Here is a 22895-nt window from a genome sequence, read left to right as displayed (position 1 = left end):
CTTTTTATTTCTTTGTGAATTCGTGTTTGATGAAAATTCTTTGGGGCTTAGATTAAAGGCACATTTTTAGAGCGTACTTGTGTTTGCTTCTACTGAGCACCTGTGGGTACTGCAACCAGGGATTTTTTTTTTTTAAGATTTTATTTATTTATTTGAGAGAGAGAGAAAGAGAGAGAGCACGAGAGGGAAAAGGGTCAGAGGGAGAAGCAGACCCCCCTGCCGAGCAGGGAGCCCGATGCGGGACTCGATCCCAGGACTCCAGGATCATGATCCGAGCTGAAGGCAGTCGCTTAACCAACTGAGCCACCCAGGCGCCCAACCAGGGATCATTTTTAATGAATTTTTGGTTTGAGATTTTTCAGAATACAAGGAACGTGAATTCAGATTGCAAATCCATGTGAGGGCCAAATTGTGGTTATGAATTTTAAGAGGAGTTTGTTTTTTCCTTCTACCCAGAGGTACAGGCATCTTTCCTACTTGAATTTCTTTGTAAGAAGGGTTATATTTTTTTCTTAATGAGGTTGTGTCCTTCTTGGTCCTAGCCATGCTAGATATTCACTGTGACCACTTCCCAGCTTAATGGACACTAACCTTCATTTCTGGCCCCTTAGCAGCCATAGATGTTAAGGACTAATGTTGGTCACCAGGACCAGTTGGTCACCACCAGATTAGCAAGTGACTTCAGGACAGCTGCCAGCTTCAGTATACATTTACTTTCTGGGGTCCTGCTTTTGCTTTTTATTTAGGGGGCAGAGGAGGCCTTTAAGGCCATCCTTCCTTTCTTCCCAGCTCAGCAATGCTTTTAAAATATATTATTATTATATTAAAATATAATTCAAAAATATTTTATCTAGCATTTTCAGGTGTTTTGTCGTGGAGGAATTTGGGTGGGGAGTAATCTAAGACTTTAATTTTTACATTTTCAAGGCCATACTCATCTTGATCAGGTTGTACAGGATGTAATTTTGGGTGTGCTATGCAGTACTTCTTTAGGTACTAGAACCACCCCTAGAATTCTTCCTATCCAGGCTAAGATCCTGGTTGTAGACACTGTGTGTCAAACAAAATACATCTGTAGCCAGATACAGCCTACAGGCCTGTAGTTTACAACTTCTGATAAAAAGGATTTTATGATACAAAATTTGTTTTTTATAATTGGGCCTTTTCAGTAGGTTGGTCATTCGTTTCACCTTAAGTTTAAGATAACCCATGCAGAAGCCCTTTCTGGAATTTTACACCTTTCTGGAATTTTACACAAGAACTGGAACTACAACTAAGTTTCATAGACCTGCTGCCTCTCACTACAGGGAGCCTACTCTCTCCTTTCAGTCCAGGACTGGTGCCCATTGCCCCCTCCTTATGCCCTCTGTGCGGCTCCAATCTTTGCCCCTTCAGGAAGGTGCTGGGGTAGAAGCCCATTCCAGCTCTTCCCACACAATCTCCTCCCCGATTTTAAAGCTGATGAGTGGCCCCCAAGAGAACCCTGACCCAGCAGAGAGTATACATGATGAGCATTAAGTACAAATGGGGATAATCAGGGGGACAGTCACAGCAGCTCAAGTCACTGTTCCTGGACCCTAGCCCTAGTGGTCAGGCAGTAGGAAGTGTCCTCACTATTGAGACTGGAACCATGTGAATACCCTCAGGTGAATCCAGTTCCTGGTCCAAACTATCTTTGCTCAGTTGTTCTTAAAACAGGAGAATCTCAGTTGATGGTTTATTTGACTGTGGCTTTGAGAAAGGAAACATAACTCAGGTCTTGTACCAAACACTTTTATTCTTAAAGTGAGAAGTTCACAAAGGATAGCTATAGGAGAGTGAAATATTTAGAGTAGAAAAATTGTTGGTGCTATAGCTAAAGCTCAAACACTGTCATAGTTATTCCAATAGTACTTTTCCAGCATGGCAGATCACACTTGTTAGAATTAACTGCATTCTCTGAACACTTCTCAATGGATGTGCACGATGATAGAAGCAAACATTCAAGGATTCCTGTTCTTAATATCTTATAGAGTGGATTTATGCACAACCCAAAATATTATATTACAATACATCCAAACAATTCACATCTATTAAAAAAATATTTTTACTTCAAAGAAGTTGGTAGAAAGACTTAAAACAAGACAAATACAGGCACAAAATAGATTGCTGCCTCTATGTGCAAGGTACTGGATTCTTGAATTGAGAATCCGTGTCAGTCCTCACTTCCAACATCACATCTAAAAAAGTATGGCAGAAAAATAAGTCACCTTCAATATGAAGGATGCAAGTTGTGTACACTGGCAACACTCTCAAAGATACAACAGTATTACAAAAGGGATGCCAGTATACAGAGTGGACCTTCTTATAAAGTCAAACACTCATGAGTTACCATATGACCCTTCAGATATTTGGGAACAACACGATATTCTGGCTTAATCAAGGCACTTGCAAAGAGCAATCTTTGTACTGAGTCCCTGAGCATGACGCCTTGATCACAAACAAGATCACTTAGGAGGACTGCAAAGCCAGATTTGCTTAAACTATCCCCAAATCATGCTTTTTCATAAATGTTTGAAAAGAAAGGCCTCATTTAAAATCTTGATTCTCCAGAGTTATAATTCACCTTTCCCCAATACCACCCAACACCTCTAAAGTTTGGGTTCTCTCCACAAGAATATATAAAATGGAATCTTCCCTCCCCCCCACACAAATGATTTCCTTAGGAGAGAACTGTAAAACCAACTTAAAAACACAAAGTAACCTTACATTTTCTCACCAACAGCGAAGTATCAGACTGCTCCTACTCTAACTTGAGCTGCGGAGCCCTTTGTGTGCACTTGTCAGACATTCCTCATACCATTAAAACAGCTTGCCATCACCATCAACTGTCCTTTCTCAACCTTTCCTTGCCCAACGTGAAAGCTAGTGAATTGAGAGGGAAGGAGAAAGGGCCTTGAAACAGTATTATTATTATTATTTTTTTTTTACAAAAAGAGGGTTCCAGGCTGTTACTTGATCCTCCAAAGCAAAATTGGGCAGTATCATCGTATAGACCTCAACAATAAATTCTCAAGTGGCTATCTTTTTGTAGCCAGGTCTCAAAAGCTCAAAACTACACTTAATGAAGGAAAGTAGCAAAAACTTCCTAATATTGAGCAATACAGACCTAGAATTACATTGGAAATATGGCAGATCAAAACCAGTCCCTAGGTTACTTAATCATCGATAAGAGGCCAAGTTCTCCATTCTCCCCCAACTCTGCCATTCTGGGAAAAGCCCACTGGCCAGCCTTGGACTGCCAAAGATGGATGACTCTGACTCAGTCTTGGGGGGCACCTGGTAGAATGCACAGTCCTGAGATGCTGTCTGTGTCTGCACTCCATCAGGTTTCCATTGCACATGGACAATTCTGTAATTCTGACCCTCGTTGTTGTCCCAGAAGACCTGCCCATTAGCATGGTAAGAAATGCAAAACTCAATTTTCTCCTCTGTTGGAATGACAGAGGGTAAGTCAATGGCAAATGAGAAGGTGTCACTATCTGAGCCACCATACACATTTTTCATATAGACACAGTCCACATCAGTGTAGCTTTTCCAGGTATCAAAAGTGATACGAATCTGAACCTTCTTCTCAAAGCTCATGTTTTTCACTTTCACAGTTCCAGTCAATGTTCGCTCTTGCAAAGAGCAGTTCTCCAGACAGACAAAATTCTTCTGAAAGTGGTTCCGAAAACTTAAGTAATCAGTTGAAGGCTGGGGAAAATCTAAAATCAAGTTTTTCTCCTCATGGAGTTTTAAGCCAGAGGAGATATCATTAAGGTCCAAGAGGTCAAACTGGAGATCCCACACTGGTTCTTCTGGGAGGTCCGAGAAGACGTGGATGGCGGTGAGAGACAGCCCCTTGGAGTCAGCAAACACAACCCGCTTCTTGGCTTGGTCGTGTGAATGCTTCCACTCATTCGGTGATTTGGCTTCCTGTTTTCTATTGAGACACGGTTTCAGAGGCTTTAATTTGTTCACAAAATTTCTTCGTTGGAGGTCATCATAAGGGCCCAGGAAACTCTTCAGAGGTGGCGAATGAGCCAAGCAGAGCCTCATGGCCACATCCACTGGCATGACTGAACTTGTCAAAGGCCTCGGATCTAAAACCTGGATCATTCTGGAATACAAAAGAAGAGGGGTTATCACCTGGACCTGGAATGCTCTTCCCCAGGTTCCAAATATACATGTACTATTTTTGTATTGACTTAACTATAACTAGCACAGTAAGCACCAGGGATGTGTTTTCATATATAGTAAAAGAAAGCAGTATTAGACGATCAGATTTGCATCCTGTGTCTCGCTATGCCCTTAACAGACTACAAGGCCATGGGTTAACTGCTTAAGACACTTGGGGGTCTCAGTATCCCCATCTGAGAAATAAAAGGGCTGGATGTGATCATCTCTAATACAGCTCTAAGAACCATTTGCTCTGTTCTGAGCCAGTGGTTCTCACACCTGTCTAGTCACAATGACCTGGAGAGTTGGTTTTCTTTATTCTTCTTTAAAGCCAATTCCTGGGACTTAAAGCCACTGAGGCAGAACCTCTGGGGGCTGGGGACAGGGGCTTCCCAGGTGATTCTAATGACCAGACAGGTTCCAGAACCATGATTCCAGACTCTGTGCTCCCTCTGGATGCTCTGCTGATTTTGCTGTTAAATTGATTACACTTCTCTGGAAAGGTAATCCACTTGAAAAAGAAAAAAAATATCAATAAAACTCTCATGGAACAGTTTTGAGAGTGAGAGAGCTGGAAAGAATGAAGTCAGAGGATTAGCTTTGCACTTTATTGTGTTCGTCCTCATTTTTCACAAATAACCAACTGAAATGCATGTCACCAGTTCATGCACTTACAGAAAAATATTCATGACACACATTTAGGTGGAAAAAGCTGATTACCTGAAAATTGTTTTTAATATATATTGTATATATGAATTTATGAAACACTTAATAGGAAATACACCAAAAAGTTACTTATCTCTGGGCAGTAGGATCATTCATGATCTATTTTTGTCTTTGTACTTTTTTGGTATTTTCTAATGTTTGGCAATGGATATTTATAACTAGGAAGATAGTAATAACTATTTAAAAATTTAAATATAACTATGCTCAGCAGTATTAAATTCAGAAGTGTCCATCAGGTTTTTTTCCTGGCCTTTAGCCCTCTATACATATTCCCAAGCTTATGGATTTTTCTCCCATCCTCTCCGTGCAGATAGGAGGTATGTGTATACTGTACATGACATTTTTCAATCTGTCTTCAGTAACTTCACAGCAGCTCTAAGCACATAGGCAAATAAATGGTCATCACCACACAAAACAGGTAATACAAGAACGTTCACAGAATTTACTTTATTAGTCCTGGGATTTTTCTGGGAGGCCTACAAACTTAGAACAAACAAATGAAAGCTACAGCTATATTTGTGAATCTAATAATAGTTAACAGGCAGGATTTTTAGAGAAGTCTTCTGCTAAGTAAGTCATGTCTGGAGAAGCTATTTAAAGTAGTTTTATGGAAGGTTTTTTTGTTTTGTGGTTTTGTTTTGCATTTTTACTTTTTGCACTTACAGAAAGACAGTTTAAGGATCTGGCAGTTTCCCTGGAATTTTAAGTCCTGGCCAAGAGTTAAAAAATCATTTGCTCAAACTTCACGACTGAGTTTACTATGGCAAACCGTGATAAGAAAGGTGCAGGAGGGCGAAAGAATGCAGAACACCGTACTGCAGTTTTTCCCCCAGGCTAAACTACCCAACCAGCAAGGTCAAGGTGCTGTTCCCACAAGCTGCCCCAGTTCTTGGGACATTTGTGTGGATCAAGAGAAAACAGTCGGAATCCAAGAGGGAATCAGAACTAAAGCTGACTCACGTTCAAGAGTTTCTGGTTTGGGATGCTAATTACCAAAATAAACTGTGGCTAAGAAGCGCAGAGCAAATCTCCACAATCCGAGGCTTCCCCGGGACCAGATTCAATTCTGCAGTCAGCCAGCTTACCGTCCTCCGGGGTCTCCATTTGCAGTGATGCCCGAAGGACCACGCCACCCAATCTCCCTGCAGTTGTGCGCTCCCCTCTGCTCTGGGGCGGGGAGTCTGCGGTGAACCTACCTGGTGCAGCTCATTAGGCAGAGAGGCGGCGGCGGACCGTTGAGAGCCGGCTCTCGGTTGTTTGCGCGAGTTCGCACCGGGATTCCCGCCGGCCTGGTTCGGCTGGAGCTCCAGCCGATTGCTGGTGACGTGCGGGAGAGGCCGGTTATCTGCCCCGGACCACGTGAACCAGTCTCTCGGACCAATCACCGGGCTGCTGGCCCCGCGGCGCGACCAACCAGCGCCCGGCTAGGGCGCGAGCCCTCGCCCGGGGAACGTGACCTCGGTGGTGCGCCGGGGAGTGCTCCCAGACTCGGCCAGCAGCTGGTCGGAGCTTCGTAACGCGAACCCTGGGCGACGGGGGCGTGGAGGCCGCATCGCGAAGCACGTAGCGGCTGCAGGCCAGGAGAGAGAGCAGCAGAGCTCGCCCGGGCTGGGTGCCAGCTCAGTGGGGCTACAGGAAAGGAGATGCCTTTTGCGTCTTGAGGCGTCTGTACACAGTTAAACCGAAGAGCAGAGAGTTGTGGGTCCTTCCAAATGTATATCATATTCGAAATGTTTATATCGTTCACTGCTTGATGCATCCACTCATCTTCTCCATCGCCTTAGCCTAAGCAATCAGAGGTTGGCTGCATATTTTTTTTAAAGATTTATTTATTTATTTATTTATTTGACAGAGAGACAGCAGAGAAGGAACACAAGCAAGGGAATGGAAGAGGGAGAAGCAGACTTCCCTCTGAACTCGGAGCCCAATGCGGGGCTCGATTCCAGGACTCTGGGATCAGGACCTGAGCCGAGGGCAGACGCTTAACCACTGAGCCACCCAGGTGCCTCTGGCTGCATATTTTTTAATTAGGGTGAATCCAAAAATGCATCACAGAGTTACCAAGTTCTCTAACATGTTAATAAAGCATGCTAGACCCTTAGACGGGTGATGTGGCATTTGATTAAAAGACGCTTTGTATTTCGATCTATTTTTCAGTTTTTCTCCTTGGAAGAGAAAACTAAAGCCAGAAATGAAATGGCCTTTTTTGCTCACGTGGATGGTCAGTCATAGAGCCAGTGGTCAATCCAAATCCCTCAGCTCAGTTCTGACGTCCTTTGGCAGTAAGGTGGAAACCAAAATGTTAAAATATCTCCCTGTAAATTTAATGACTCTCCCAAACCAGTTACTTTTGCTGAGGTCTCCTTACTTTGTTTAGTTTGGGGAGTTTTTAGACCATCAGTTACAACCATAAATTTCTAAGTCGAGTATAAATTATTTTTCTAAAACCCACGTCCTAGCTCTCCTCTGTTAACTTCGGTATCCACTAGTCAATTAAAATGTACAAAATGTACAATGTAAAATGTAAAAAAAAAAATCCCTATGTCTTTTAAGTTACTCTCAAACACTGGAATTTTTAAAATACAGTTACTAAAGAGAAAGACACCCATGCTGAGTATCACCAGGGAAGGTACTTAATGCTTGGGTTTGATTTTTGAAAGGAAAGATCCAACTAGTAGTAGATCTTCTAGCCCCTCAGCCCAACCAAAACTGGCTGAAAGTGACATAGTCTCTGGGTTTGACACTTAAACAAGCTACATGAATCTAAGCAAGTTGTAGCCTCAACGTCCTCACAGTTAAAGTGGAGAAAGTGAAGTTGTTCTGAGGATTACATAAAACTGTGCTGATGAGAAAACTTAGCACGGTGTCCAGTGCATGTGTTCAACCCCTGGTGGTTCTCAAATCAGTACTCTGTCCCTCAGTTTTAGTTATTATTCCTTTACCACAGGTGGCCAGTGCCTGAGCTATTATACTGATAAATAGCTACTGCTTATTGGGCCTTTACTATGTGCCAAACACTATTCTAAGAGTTGTATGTGTCTTACCTATTTGTTTTTCAGAACAACCCTAGGTGGTGTGTACTATTATTAATCCCATTTTAGAGATAAGGAAACTGAGGCACTGAGAGGTCAAGAAATCTGCTCAGGATCTCATAAAAGGAGCTGGGATTAAAACCTGGCTGATGCCAGAGCGACAACCATTGTACCATATTGTCTTCCTTTAATTACCCATCAACAATTAGAATGATAGGGGTGGAAGGTGCCTTAGGTATCACTGGCTTCAAAGTCTTTTTTTTCACAAAGAATCTAAAACTCAGAGAAGCTGAGCTGCTTGCCAGGGACTGGTTAGGTCAGAGCCAAAACTAGAAAGAACACTGGGTGGAGTTTTTGACTCTATTCATGATCACATGTTGAACTAAAAAAGTGGATATTACCAATTCAAGTTATGGAGAAACATAAAATAATAAGATTGTATTGTGATCCCATTTTAGAGGAAAAATGTGCATGCATAGAAAATAGAATAAGCTCTACCAAAATGTTAATAGTGCTTATTTTTGGATGGTGAGATTATGAGTAACTAAAAATTTGTTTGCCATTTTACTTCTTTGTATTTTTTAATTTTTCTACAACGAACAGGGACTTCCTCTGTAACCGAGAAATCTTTTTCTTTTCTTTTTGGTGGGCAGCAAAGCAAGGTTCATTGAGCAATAGCAAAGTGATAGTACAAAGCTCCTGAGGAGAGAGGGGACCCGAAGGGGTTCCAACTGGAGTTTCTAAGACTAGGGGGTTTTATGGACTTGTTGGTGGGCTGTTTTAATCTGACTAACCGTCCCTGCGCGTGTCATCCAATCAGATTTGTCACCTATCTATCATACGGGAAAGGGTGGAGGACTCCTTCTAGGGTGGTATAAAATCCTCTTAAGGGTGGTTTCCCCTTGAGGGGGGGCTTGTCCCTCCCTGCCTGCCTTCCAACTATCTTTCATCATTCCCCCCTCTGAAGAGGTAACCCTAACTGCTGTTAGAGGAAAAGGGTGACAACCAATCGTAGCTACTTCCTGCTGGTCAGAGGTGTTGGATGGGGCAGCAGTCAGGGTTCCTCTCATCCTGTTCTATCAAGGGGTCCCCTGTAGATGTCTGGTTTCACTTCCACGTGAGGCTCCATCTGAACCACCACCATTTGGAGTTTGATGACCTTTATTCTGGAAGATATAAAGTGGGTTAGGGTATTTAGGAGGCAAGGCCCAAAGCACAGTACAAGCCCGAGTACAGCCAGGAGTCCAGCAAGAGACAGAGGATGTTTGAGTGAACTCTCCACATACTGTGAGGAGAGGGCAGGCGAAAGGTGCTTCAAGACTAGTATATCCCTGTTCTGTTGCCCATTGTCTTTCCTCAGCTGAAGAGTGGGATCTTTCCTGGGTTATGGAGCCATCCCAGACTAGGGGGGCAACCATAGGGGTAGTTGACCTGGTGGCTGATTTTGTTGCAGAATCTCCCAATCTATTCCCTTCAGATACTTCATCCGTTCCTTTTTGGTGCCTCTTGCAATGTATAACTGCTACTTCTGGGGGTTGATGTATGGCTTGTAGATGCCACGTGATTTATACTTGATTGGAGAACCTGAAGCAGTTAGAAAATGTCTCTTTCCATATTGTACCATGGGCATGTAAAACCAGGAAGGCATATTTGGAGTCAGTATATATATTGATTCTTTTGCCCTTACTGAGCTCTAAAGCTCAGGTGAGGACCCTCAGCTCGGCCACTTTGGTGCTTGACCCAGGTGGGAGGGGTTACTCTCTATTGTTTCATATAAAGAGACCACAGCATATCCAGTCTTTCTGGTGCCCTGTTCAACAAACGAGCTCCTATCAGAAAATAAAGTCCGTTCTGGATCCTCCTGGGCAGCATAGGTTTGGGTTATGATTTGTTGACAGTCATGCTCTGGCCCTGTGCCTTCTTCCTGAAGGAAGATGGAGGTATTTAAAGTAGAGCAAGTTTTTATTTGCATAACTGGGCCTTCCAGGAAGAGTACCTGGTACCACAGAAGGTGGCCATCCGTGAGCCAGTGACTACTATCAGTTGATAGGAGGCCTTGGATATTATGAGGGGTGTAGACAGTAAGATCCTGTCCCAGAGTTAGTTTTGCAGCTTCCTACTGGCTGTTGAGTTGGCCCCCCGGGGCCTGGGTTAGGACACCCAAGGCCATTCCTTTTCTTTACTAAGAAATCATTTTTAAAGGATTTTAAAACTTTCAGATTTGGGACACCTGGGTGGCTCAGTCAGTTAAGCATCTGCCTTCGGCTCAGGTCATGGTACCAGGGTCCTGGGATGGAGCCCCGCATCAGGCTCCCTGCTCAGCAGGGAGCCTGCTTCTCCCTCCGCCTGCTCTGCCTGTGGCTTCCCCTGCTTGTGCTCTGACAAATAAATAAATAAAATCTTTAAAAAGAAAAAAAACTTTCAGATTCAACTAGCATATATAGCCTACCTACTAGGTACCAAGAACTATGTTGGAGGCTTTCACATACTTACGCCGTTTACTCACACAGTCCTTTTGAGTTTGTGCTTGTTTCCATTCATGCTGCTTTCTCTCCTGCCCCCTGGTGCTGACTGATGCCATGAAAGCCATCTCTCTAAAGTTTTAAAATAGAAATCAGGAAAACAGGCTCTCTCCAAAGAGGAGTCAACACTCAATAAACCTCTAAACTGGGTTCACCTCATACCCCACGTTTAAAACATCCCTGTGAGAGAACAATCTGGGTGCAGGTGTGAAGGCATAATTGTTGCCAACAGTAACGGTGATTAAAGAAACAGTGGTTAAAATGGTTAAAGTGCAGAACACCACCTCAGACTTGTGTGGTATCTCTGGTGGGGTGAAGAAGAAGAGGGGAACAAATAAAAGATAATACACTTGGCCTCTCTAGTAATCTGTTGGGAAGAAAGACATAGAGGTAAAAAAGACCAGTAACCATACCAGGTTGGCTAAGTGGAAAAGGGGTTATATGAACATTATATACTTTTGCTATATGTCCATCAGAACTTGAGAGAAAGGAGAGCCCTCTGGGAGCTAGGATAGCCAAAGAGGACCAGGACATGTAGGGTGACTGCAGGGAGAGCAATCTGGCTAGAAGTGAGGATTCTAGCTGCAGGGAGGGGCGGGGGAGGAGGGTATTGGGGGAAGGGCCAAAGGAAAGAGAACCTTAACTGTTATAAGAAAAAGAAAATCCCCTGAACTGTCTTGAAAAAAAAATTAGAGATCTGAGTGCAGAACAAGGAAATGAGCAAAGAATGAAATCTGGCCATAAAGAAGAAATCATGCTCTTTTGTAGGTAGTTACATCTCCAGGTTGCTTCAGGTTCTCCATATTCACTGAAGGATTACGGTGAAGGAAAATATGTTAGAAAGGACCTATGGGGAAAAAATCTTTAAGCCACCACTGAAGGGTATTTTAAAAGGCTTGAATATGGATATTATGGAAGATGAGAGAGGGGATAGTTGTGCAGGGGGTGGATAGGAACTAGCCAAAATGTACTAAATAGGAAACATCAGTATCATATGACCTCACTGATATGAAGAATTCTTAATCTCAGGAAACAAACTGAGGGTTGCTGGAGTGGTGGGGGGTGGGAGGGATGGGGTGGCTGGGTGATAGACATTGGGGAAGGTATGTGCTATGGTGAGCGCTGTGAATTGTGCAGGACTGTTGAATCGCAGATCTGTACCTCTGAAACAAATAATACAACATATGTTAAAAAAAAAAAAAAAGAAGGTAGCAGGAGGGAAAGAATGAAGGGGGGGAAATCGGAGGGGGAGACCAACCATGAGAAACGATGGACTCTGAAAAACAAACTGAGGGTTCTAGAGGGGAGGGGGGGTGGGAGGATGGGTTAGCCTAGTGATGGGTATTAAAGAGGGCACGTTCTGCGTGGAGCACTGGGTGTTATACGCAAACAATGAATCATGGAACACTACATCAAAAACTAATGATGTAATGTATGGTGATTAACATAACAATAAAAATTTTTTAAAAATAAATAGGAAACATCAACATAAAAAACACCAAAATGGAAAGGAATATTCTGAAAAAAATCATAATAATGAGGATGTACTAGCTCTATCAGCTAAAAATTTATTATAAATATACGGTGTTTTTTAAATTTGATATCGGTGCATGAATAATTAGATCAAAATAGAGGCTATCCAGATCAAAAAAGGAAGAAATAAAGCTGTCACTATTTGCAGATGACATGATATTATATGTAGAAAGCCCTAAAGATCAAAAAAAAACTGCTAGAACTAATAAATGAATTCAGTAAAGTTGCGGGGCACAAAATCAATATTCAAAAATCCATTGCATTTCTATACACTAATAAACTATAAGAAAAAGAAATTAAGAAAGCAATCCCATTTATAATTACAAGAATAAAAAGAATAATAAGAATAAAATACCTGAGAATAACTTTAACCAGAGGAATGAAAGACCTGTTCAGTGAAAACTCTAAGACATTGATGAAAGAAATTGAAGAAGACACAAAAAAGTGGAAAGATATCCTGTGCTCATGGACTGGAAGAATTAATTTTGTTAAAATGTTCATACTACCCAAAGCAACCTACAGATTCAATACAACCCCTATCAAAATTCCAATGGTATTTCTCACAGAAATAGGATACTTCTAAAATTAGTGTTAAACCACAAAAAAAAAAAAAAAAAAAAAAGCAAATAGCCAAAGTAATCTTGAGAAAGAAGAACAGGACACCTGAGTGGCTCAGTCAGTTAAGCATCTGCCTTCAGCTCAGGTCATGATCCCAGGGTTCTGGGATCGAGCCCCTCATGGGGCTCCCTGCTCCGCGGGGAGCCTGCTTCTCCCTCTGCCTGCTGTTCCCCTGTGTGCGCTCTCTCTCTGACAAATAAATAAGTAAAATCTTTTAAAAAAGGAGAACAAAGCTGGAGGCATCACACTCACTGATTTCAAACTACATTATAATATAGTAATCAAAACAGTATGGTACTGGCATAAAAACAGACACATGGATCAACAGTACAGAATAGAGAGACAAGAAATAAAGGCATATATATATATATATATATATAGCCAATTAATTTATGACAAGCCAAGAATACATAATGGAGAAAGGACAGTGTCTATAATAAATGGTGTTGGGAAAACTGAACAGTCACGTGTAAAAGAATGAACTGGACCACTACCTTACACCATGGACAAAAATTAACTCAAAATTGATTAAAGCTGTGAATGTAAGACCTGAAACCATAAAACCAAAGGAAACGTAGTAAGCCTCCTGACATCAGTCTTGGAAATGATTTTTGGTTTTGGATTTGATAGAAAAAGCAAAGGCAAGAAACGAAAATAAACAAGTGAGATGACATCAAACTAAAAAGCTTCCGCACAGCAAAGGAAACCAGCACAATGAAAAGGCAACCTACCAAATGAGAGGAAATATTTGCAAGTGTGATATATATAAGGGGTTAATATCCAAAATGCATGAAAACTCATACAAATCAATTGTTAAAAACGAAACAAAACAACAAAAACACTTAAAAATGGGCTGAGGATATGAAGAGACATTTTTGCACAGAGGACATACAAATGGCCAAAAGGTACGTGAGAAAGTGTTCACTATCACTCATCATCAGGGAAATGCAAATCAAAACCACAATGAGATACCAGCTCACACATACTGCTGAGGATGGGAAGAAAAGGGAACTCTTGTGCACTGTTGATGGGAATGTAAATTGATGCAGCCACTCCAGAAAACAGTGTGGAAGTTCCTCAAAAATTTAAAAATAGAGGGGTGCCTGGGTGGCTCAGTCGGTTAGGCTGCTGCCTTCGGCCTACGTCATGATCCCAGGGTCCTGGGATCAAGCCCCGCATCGGGCTCCTTGCTCAGCAGGGAGCCTGCTTCTCCCTCTTCTCCCCACTCGTTCTCTCTCTCTCTCAAATAAAATATAAAATCTTTAAAAAAAATTAAAAATAGAACTACCATATAATCCAGCAATTCTGCTTCTGTGTATTTATATGAAGAAAATGAAAACACTAACTCGAAAAGATATCTGCACCCCAACCCCATGTTCATTGCAGCAGTATTTACAATAGCCAAGATAAGGGAACAACCAAGGTGCAGATAAATAAAGATGGCTAAGTTGTACACACACACACACACACACACACACACACACACACACACACACACACAATGCAGTATTATTGAGCCATTAAAAAAGAAGGAAATCCTGTCATTTGTGACAACATGGATGGACCTTGAGGGTGTTACGTTAAGTGAAATAAGTCAGTAAGTCAGACAAAGAAAGACAAATACTGGATGATCTTGCTTATATGTTGAATCAAAAGAACAAAAGAGGGAAAAATGAAGCTCATAGATACAAAGAACAAATTGGTGGTTACCAAAGTGAGGCATGGGGGATGGGAGAAATAGGTGAAGATGGTCAAAAGCTACAAGCTTCCAGTTACAAAAATAAGTCATGGGGTTGTAGTGTACATATGGTAACTATAGTTAATAATACTCTATTGTGTATTTTTGAAGTTTCTGAGAGTAAATATTAAAAGTTCTCATCAGAAGAAAAAAATATCTGTAACTATGCATGGTGATGGATGTTAACTAGACTTACTGTGATCATTTTACAATATATACAAATATCAAATCATTATGTTGTACACCTGAAACTAATATAATGTTTTATGTCAATTACACTTCAATAAGAAAATAAAAAGTAAATCATTGGGCACATGGAAAAAAAGTTTCAGATCAGTGAGATTAAAGAGTCCATGATAGACCTACTTATATATGAGAATTTAATATATGATACAGGTGGGCATATCTAATAAAGAGAGAGGAAGAATTGATTATTCAATAAATGGGCAGCTGGATTTTGGGGGCAAAATGGAAGGATGTATACTAGAAATTTATTTAGTTCATGCCTCTATGGAGGAGGACTGAGTGCTTTGACAACACAGCAACATGCGCAAATAAGGCAGCGGCAAAGGGAATTTTGCAAGGGGACTAACTTGCTCTGGGCACTGTCATTTTTGTGACTTGGAGAATTTTCTTTTTAACTCGGGGCTTGTAGGACTCGGGGCTTATAGGAAAGCGCGGGGGCAAGGACTCAATCCCTTGAGTATGAGGGAACTGATACAATGTATACTCCTAAGTTCTATTCTTCCCTATCTCTAGTTCCTCCTTTCTAAAAAGCTGAAGAAGTCCCTTCATGGTCATGGCTGACTGGGTTCATCTGTGGTGGGTGGGTCTGATGCTCTGTACATGTTCTCATTGCTCTGTCTGGGCTGGGGTGTGCAACCTCCAGTTTCAGTTCCATATTTTGCAAAATCTTAGCATTCTGAATCATTGTGACATTGCGTTCTAATTCTTTGCTTGCAAACTCAAAAGCCTGTGGGATGCAGCAGCTCTCTGTCTAACCACACTTTACTCACCAGGTTCATTTTGTCTAGGGACAGATATTTTTCTGCTCTGTCATCTAGTGTCTGGATTCAGCTATGAATTGTGGTTATTGGAGTTTAAAAGTACCTTTGACAGAAGGAATTCAAACTGAGAACAGATCCCTGATTTATAAGATACCACAATACTTCCTTTCTTACGTGACAAAATAAAACATCTCCTCTTGCCATCCACCCCCCAAGACATACACACAAACACATCACAGTACCCCACCCCCGCCAACTCTGGACATAACTCTTAATAACTACTGGCTCCAGTAGATGTTCAAAACTCTTTATACCCTTTTATTAAACTAGAATGCTGTAGCATCTCCCTTACCCATGTAGAGTCAAAGTAGATCTGGCCTAAGCTATGGCTTTGTGTGTATCCAAGACTTATTTTTGTTTAGCTGCTACATGCCTAGGAAGTAGTGAAAAGTTCCAACTGGGGAGGGAGGAGGAGTTGGGAAGAGCAAACAATTTCCCAGATCCCAATGAGTCAGCTGTTCTCACTGGGGCTTTAATATTTTGTCTGAAATATAGTAAATCCTCTAGAATGTCAGCCACAACTTTAAAAATACATTTCAAAGCCCACTTTCTCCAAGCCTTGTTTACTCTATGAGTAAGGTATTAAATTTTTTAAAATGAACAACTGTTAAACTTTTAAGTCACATGGTAGAATTGACAGTTATTTGACACCACCAATAGGAAGACAAAATACTTCAAAATTCCTTCACTTTTCCTATCAAAAACCCTCTCGTGTAGTGGAAAGTGCTAACGTTGAGCAAAAAAGCATTAGGTCTTGCTTTCTTGTATACATTGAGCTTTCACTGTTACAGAGTTTTAGAGCTCCATTAGTGATTAGAAGAGGTTTTCTTTTTCTTTCTGAAGAAAAGATTGAAGAAATAAAATTAATAGTATAAGAACAAACCATGTATCCAGCACTATTAAGTCCTTCCCCATATTTTATGACAGTCACCAGCTACAATATTATTAGAATGCTTCTTTTAAATCAAGTGCTATTAAATTAAAAAGAACTGAGGACTATTGCTTAAAACAGGACAATGATTAAGTATCATTTTCTCATGTCTTCTATCCTGCTTCACCCCCAAATCCAAAGTTTTTACACTATTCATGGAGTTAGTTTTCTCCATGGTTAATATTGAAAGAGGTTCTTATTTTGCAAACTACAAACAGAAGTGCAAGATTTGATTGGTAAAGATCACAGGGGCAGCATTTGAGCAATAACATTTACATGTGACTAGTCCTTTAACTTTATAAATGCCTCATATCTTTTATTTATTTAATTCTCAGTAAAACCCTGTGAAGCCACTCTCATTATTCCATCTTACAGATAGAAACTGAGACTCACTAAGGCTGAATGACTCTAACAGGGTTTGCAACTATTAAGTGGTGGATGCAGGCATTGATGCCAAGGTCTGACCTCATGTGCCAACACCTCATCTGAGTAATTAGCTGGTTTGTTCACATTCAACTAGGATCTGAACTTGAGTACTCTTTTGGATGCCTTCTTCTTCACTCCTTAGCCACTCACCATTTCTTACCTGGGTCATCATAATTAGCCTTCTCACCTGCCTTTCCCACCCTGTATTGTGTCATTCAGACACATCTTTCTCACATCCAACAGGCTATCTAAAATGTAGCTCTAATCACAAAATCCTGCAGTGGCTGCCTATAATCTAAATCTACCAAAATAAACAAACTGCTGACATTCACAGCCCCCATTTGTCATTCCCTAAACCTATGTGTGCTCTTACACTGTCCCTCTGCCTGGAGTGCTCTTGTTCCATTCACCTTTGCTTGACAAATGTCGATTCCTCTTCTGAGGTCCAGCTCAGATGTCATTTCCCAGCAGTACCTTCCATGCCCTCCTCTCTAACCTTGTGTTTTTTAAGACCCTGGGGTTATCTTCAGCATTTCACTTCCTGTCTTCTTTTATAAAAATCTGTTTGGTTGTTTGTTTTTGTTTTTGTTCTGCAATATGCTATGGAAAGAGATCTCTAAATTGTCTTCATTATTTTGACAGTGTTTTATTTTTTAAGTGGTATTATCCTTAGAATATTAACAGTTGCCTATCGTGTAAAAATCAAAAAGAGAAGATGGATTTCATTCTTTTTAAAAAGGTAGTGGAGTAATAACATTTCTCAATTTTTTTTTATTCATCTAAGATGACAAATGTTGCCTATCACAAATAAGTCTGTAGAAGAATAAGGAAGAATTATCTAATGAGAACTCTGGTGGTTATTTTGAGAAGGAGAAAAGTTCCAGATCTCACAATTATTTTTTAAAAAGAGGAATATTTGCTTGGAGACTTTTAAAAGGTAAGAAATTTTGAACCCTGGAGGTGCCTGGGTGGCTCAGTCAGATAAGTGTCTGCCTTCGGCTCAGGTCATTATCCCAGAGTCCTGGGATTGAGCCCCAGGTCAGGCTCCCTGCTCATCGGGGAGTCCACCTCTCCCTCTCCATTTGCCTCTCCCCCAGCTCATGCTCTCTCTCTCTCAAATAAATAAAATCTTAAAAAAAAAAAGAAATTCTGAACCCTATAGCAAAATATCTGATAAAGCTGACCAAGTTTTTCTTTTCTTTTTTCTTTTGCTTGTAATTAATTTTCTCCTTTTTTAATTTACTTATATTGAGATATAATTGACATATGAGTGTCAGTTGTATAAGTTTAAGGTATACAGTGTTTTGATTTGATACATTCATATATTGCAATATGATTAATTACCACAGTAACATTAGCTACCACATCACATTACATTACCTAATTGTTATTTCTTTTTTGTGGTGGGAATGATTAAAATCTAGTCTCTTGGTAACACAAAAATCTGTTTTGCATTTGTCTCCTCTGCTAGATGTAAGCTTCTAGAGAGCAAGGACAACATCTTACTCATCTGCGTATCTCCAACACTTGCTACTTCTCACTAACACCACATGCCCATTATGTGAATTGAGTATGTTAATTAATAAAAATGGTTGCTGGCTTCAGAATCCTCCACAGACAGAATAAGAAGATAACACTGAAACAATGTGAATTTGGTGAATTAGCAGGTGGCAAGAATATGAATTGTCTTTCAGAAGATGTCTCTCAGATGCTTTCAGACACAGCCTAGAGAGGAGTGCTGACCAAAAAAAGAAAGAAAGATGGTGTGCCATTAAGTTGGCACTCGGGGAAAAGTTATTTCATAAGTACCACACAGCAGTACCAACCAAACCACCCAATGTCCCAGACTCAGGAACCTCAGTGAAAGCACACATTATCCTTGGACAGGGCAGATTAATTTTCAGATCACAAGTCAGCCACCAGGACCAGGACAGACGTACACTTGAGTTTTTTAAGGCAGTAACTCATCAGGAATTCTTTTAATATCTGTAAAACCATTTGTCATCCTTTGATTCTCTTGCTACTGCTGGCTGTTGTCCAACTTGCCCTTTTCTTCATGGGGTTCCAAACGTCTCCTTCCTCCTTTGCATTCCAGTGTCTCCTGCTTTTGTCCTTCACTATGTTACTTATATAAGGTTACCATTGACTTTAAAACCTCCTGGAAAATTCTTCTGACTGTTGTACTCACATAACTGTGGGAAGTACACAGGCCACATAAGTCTCTGCCTTAATGTGCCACATTCTCTGTTTGTTCTTTCTGTTTCCTCTGCCCAGAAGCTCTTCACCTGACCAAACCTTATCCATCCTTCAAGATCCAGATCAGATGTCCAATGTTAAACTTCCCCCAACCCTAGAGACAGAAACAGAATTCCTTGTTCTCTGCTCTGTGTTCCAGAGACAAATTTTTTTAGACAGCTAGAATAGCTTTTGTAACATAAGAGACTTACCTTTTAAGTAAGAAATTTTGAACCCTGGAGGTGCCTGGGTGGTTATTTATTTGTTTACATTACTGGTTCCCCTAGTAGACTATGAACTCCGGAGGGCAGGTACCAAATGTTATCCATCTCTGTATCCCTCGCACTTATCAATGTCTAGAACACTGTGGACACTCCAAAGATATTTGTTGAAATATTCTGTGTTCTCATTAGCTCATTAATGTTGGGGTTTCTATGGAGCTCACTTACTCAGGACTGAAGATACTATAAGAAAAAAAGACCAGCTGGGTCCTATGTTCTCAGTCTATCAGAAAAACTATTATTAATCAAATAATTGTACAATTAACTATTATGCAATTTTAATATAAATATCAAAAGATAACTGGAGGATGCCATGAAAGCATATGGTAAAGGGAGATGACTTAACCTGAGACAAGTCAAGGGAAGATTCTTCCCTGGGCAACTGATACTCAGGCTGAGAGCAGAGGGAAGAGCGGGCATTGGCCAGGTGAAGGGGCAGGCACAAGGAGACAGAAAAAAACAGCATATAAGGTACACTGTACTTTAGAAAAAATATAAGGGCCCTCCAGAGGCACTTGCCACACTCTTACAACCTATTTTTTGCCTGGGAAAGCTTACCTGTATGGACTGCACCAGTGGGCTCCCACGTCCTCTGACTTTTGGTTGGGTTGGTCAACAAGAGGCACTAGCAGAGAAGTAGAGGGTGGAAGGAGAATGAATCAAAGTATTCCCCCAGCTTCCACCTGATAGGTGGCTGTGGTTGGTTGGCTTCAACCCTCTATACCTACAGCCATGATTTCTGTCAGACAATGCTCTCCATGGATCTATTCCATTGACTCTGCAGTGCCTCCATCTGCTTGTCCTTCAGAGCTAGAGGTGGGGAACAATTCCCAGAGTTATTGCCCCCAAAGGACTTTACTATCTCTTGTTTATCCCTTGTTAGTTTCTTCAAATCCCCCCACACACCCATGTAAATAGCCTCCTTATTAGATACTCATCAAATTACCCATTTTGATTTATGCTAGTTTCCTACCAGAATGCTGACTGATAGAAAGGGCAAATGAGAGGCTAGATCACACAGAGGGTTTTTAATTATGATAGGGCCTTAGGTTTTACCCTAAGTGCCATGGAAAGTCATCAGGGGAGTTAAGCAGATGAGGTAGGTGATCAAGCTTGCATTTTTAAAAAATTCTAACAACTACTGTGTAGAGAACAGATAGGAAGAGTTGCAAGAGTACAGGCAAGGAGGCTAGTTAAGAGGCAGTTGCAGGCCTGAAGATGGCAAATGATGGGCCATGGTGGAATAAATTGAGACTGGCTACAGAGATTATGACACAGAAGTAGGAAGAAATAAGGAACAACAAAAGTCCAGCAAGATTTTTAACATAGTATATGTGACTGCATGGCCTCATTGACTAGAGAATAGACCCCAGACTCCTCATTCTGGCTTCCAAGACCACCTAGCGCTGATCACTGAACCCCCTTTTCCCCTTATGCACATTCTATGGCCCAGATGAAGTGACCTCCTTACCAATCACCATGTACCTTTCACCTGGTATACTCTTTCTGGAATGTTCTTGCTCTCACCCAGATCCTACCCATCCTCCAAGGCAAGGCCCAGCTCAAAAGATAATAAGTAATTACAGCGAACAGTCTCTAAGAACTTACTCCTTTTCAGGCACTGTGTTACCAGCATTAGCTCATATAATTCACCTACCTATGAAGTGGGGCTGCCATTCACCCCATTTTACAGATAAGGAGTCTGAGGCTCAAGAGAAATTAAGTGCCCACAGTGACACCATGTTGGACTTGAACCCAGGCCTAGATGACTTCAAAATCCCTGTGTCGATTCCAATCTAAAAATGTTTCTCAAATAAAAATAATTAACTTTATTGATGACTTACTAAATGACAGGCAGTATGCTAAGCACTCCCTTGAATTGTTTTATTTGATCCTGATAACAGTCCTATTTTAACAGTCCAGAACCAATTTTAATATCATCTTTAGAGTATGAAACTAAAGCACAGGAAATAAGAAACTTGCTCAAATGCAACTTTCTCCACAAAAGTTTGCCAGATTCCCCACACTCTTGAAAATTGTTCCTCCATTCTCTGAAATTTGAGGCACCATAATACTTTCACCACCCTCTGCTTCATTTATTATTGGTTAGCATGTGTCATCTTTTTTATAATGAACTATTAGGGCAACCCAGGTCTGATTCACTGTCAATTCCCCCAAAGCACCTACCCATAGTTCCACCATTTCCTAACAGTTCCTCACTCCAAGCAAGCCCTTGTAAAAATATTTAACAAATGAACACCAGAATGCTTACAGAATACCAACGAGGAACTCAGGCAGTGCTGGGGAATGACGGAGTATTTGTTGGCATTAGTCCAGAACACAACGCTGGACCCTTCAGCCAGGGTACTGCCAGTTATCTATCAGCCACCAGACTTTCTGGATCACATTTGACTTAAAAACAGTGACTATGTACACTGCAGAGCAGAAAGAAAGGAATTAGGTTTCTGTTTATTATAACTGGCTTGTTGGGTAGTAATAATTATAGTGTTGGAGGGCTATGAGCTTTGCAAGCCATCACATTCAGCTCTGTTGTCTACCACTCTTAATGCTGAATCCATTAATGGCTTAACTTATTTGAGCTACAACCTCCTTATCTATAAAATAACAGTCGTTAAGAACTATCTACATGGGACTATGGAGAAGACAGTTAAATTAGATGAAACATGTAAGCAAAGCAGCTATAGTTAGGTGACTGAGTGGTAAATGGTAGTTATAATTAAGTACGGAAGTTAGTGTATTCCACTCACTACATTTTAGGAGGGTCATTGCCAAACAGAAAATTTAAGAGAGGACAAGAAGATTGTCCCACATCTGCCTAAGGAGCTAAAGGAGTTTGACCTGGGAAGACAGAGAATACACAAGATACATTTTTTAAAATCTGTTAAGTTTACATATGGAAGAGAGAACAGACTTTTCTGTTGTTCCAAAGCTGAAATAGGACAATAGTGACTTTATCATTATAGTTTAATATAAGGGAAACCTTTCTGACAGCTGGGTTATCCAACAGTAGACCAGAAAACTAATGAGAGTTTCCTCATTGGACATGCTCAGGCAAAGCCTAGAAGGTGTGTCAGAGATGCTAAAGGCAGTATGCCTTTATATGGGAGAATGGCCTCAGTGGCAAGAGACTTTCTTTCCAGTGCTAAAATTCTGTTATTCTAGGGCGCCTGGGTGGCTCAGTTGGTTAAGCGACTGCCTTCGGCTCAGGTCATGATCCTGGAGTCCCAGGATCGAGTCCCACATCGGGCTTCAGTCTGCTTCTCCCTCTGACCCTCTTCCCTCTCGTGCTTTCTATCTCTCATTCTCTCTCTCTCTCTCAAATAAATAAATAAAACCTTTAAAAATAAATAAATAAATAAAATTCTGTTATTCTATTATCCAGAAATTCAAATACACTTTGGAAAATTGGGTAAGGAAAGATCTAAGGATTCCATCCACTAGATTGTTAATTCTGGAGTGGCACAAATTAATCTATCAGCTGCAGTGATTTAGTTCTACCCACATTCATGTAGGCTCCTATCCCTGAAATACCTACAAAGATGAGTGAGGGCTGTCATCTTGGAAT

The 22895-nt window shown here is 41.0% G+C and overlaps 1 protein-coding gene across 1 annotated transcript; it reads right to left on the bottom strand.

Moving 5' to 3' along the window:
- Nucleotides 1–1811: 1811 nt before the first annotated feature.
- On the bottom strand, nt 1812–6228 carry PPP1R3C (protein phosphatase 1 regulatory subunit 3C). The gene is made up of 2 exons (XM_028098732.2): nt 6123–6228; nt 1812–4141 (listed from the first exon to the last, which is right to left on the bottom strand). The coding sequence occupies exons 1-2, from the start codon at nt 6134–6136 to the stop codon at nt 3202–3204; spliced, it is 954 nt and encodes a 317-aa protein (XP_027954533.1). The 5' UTR covers nt 6137–6228; the 3' UTR covers nt 1812–3201.
- Between the last annotated feature and the right edge of the window lie 16667 nt (nt 6229–22895).

Source organism: Eumetopias jubatus, unplaced genomic scaffold (assembly GCF_037043125.1).
Source record: "Eumetopias jubatus isolate StellerSeaLion01/CBP00866 unplaced genomic scaffold, mEumJub1_p1.0 scaffold_17, whole genome shotgun sequence".
NCBI lineage: Eukaryota > Metazoa > Chordata > Mammalia > Carnivora > Otariidae > Eumetopias > Eumetopias jubatus.
This window is presented reverse-complemented; position numbering and strand designations above follow the sequence as displayed.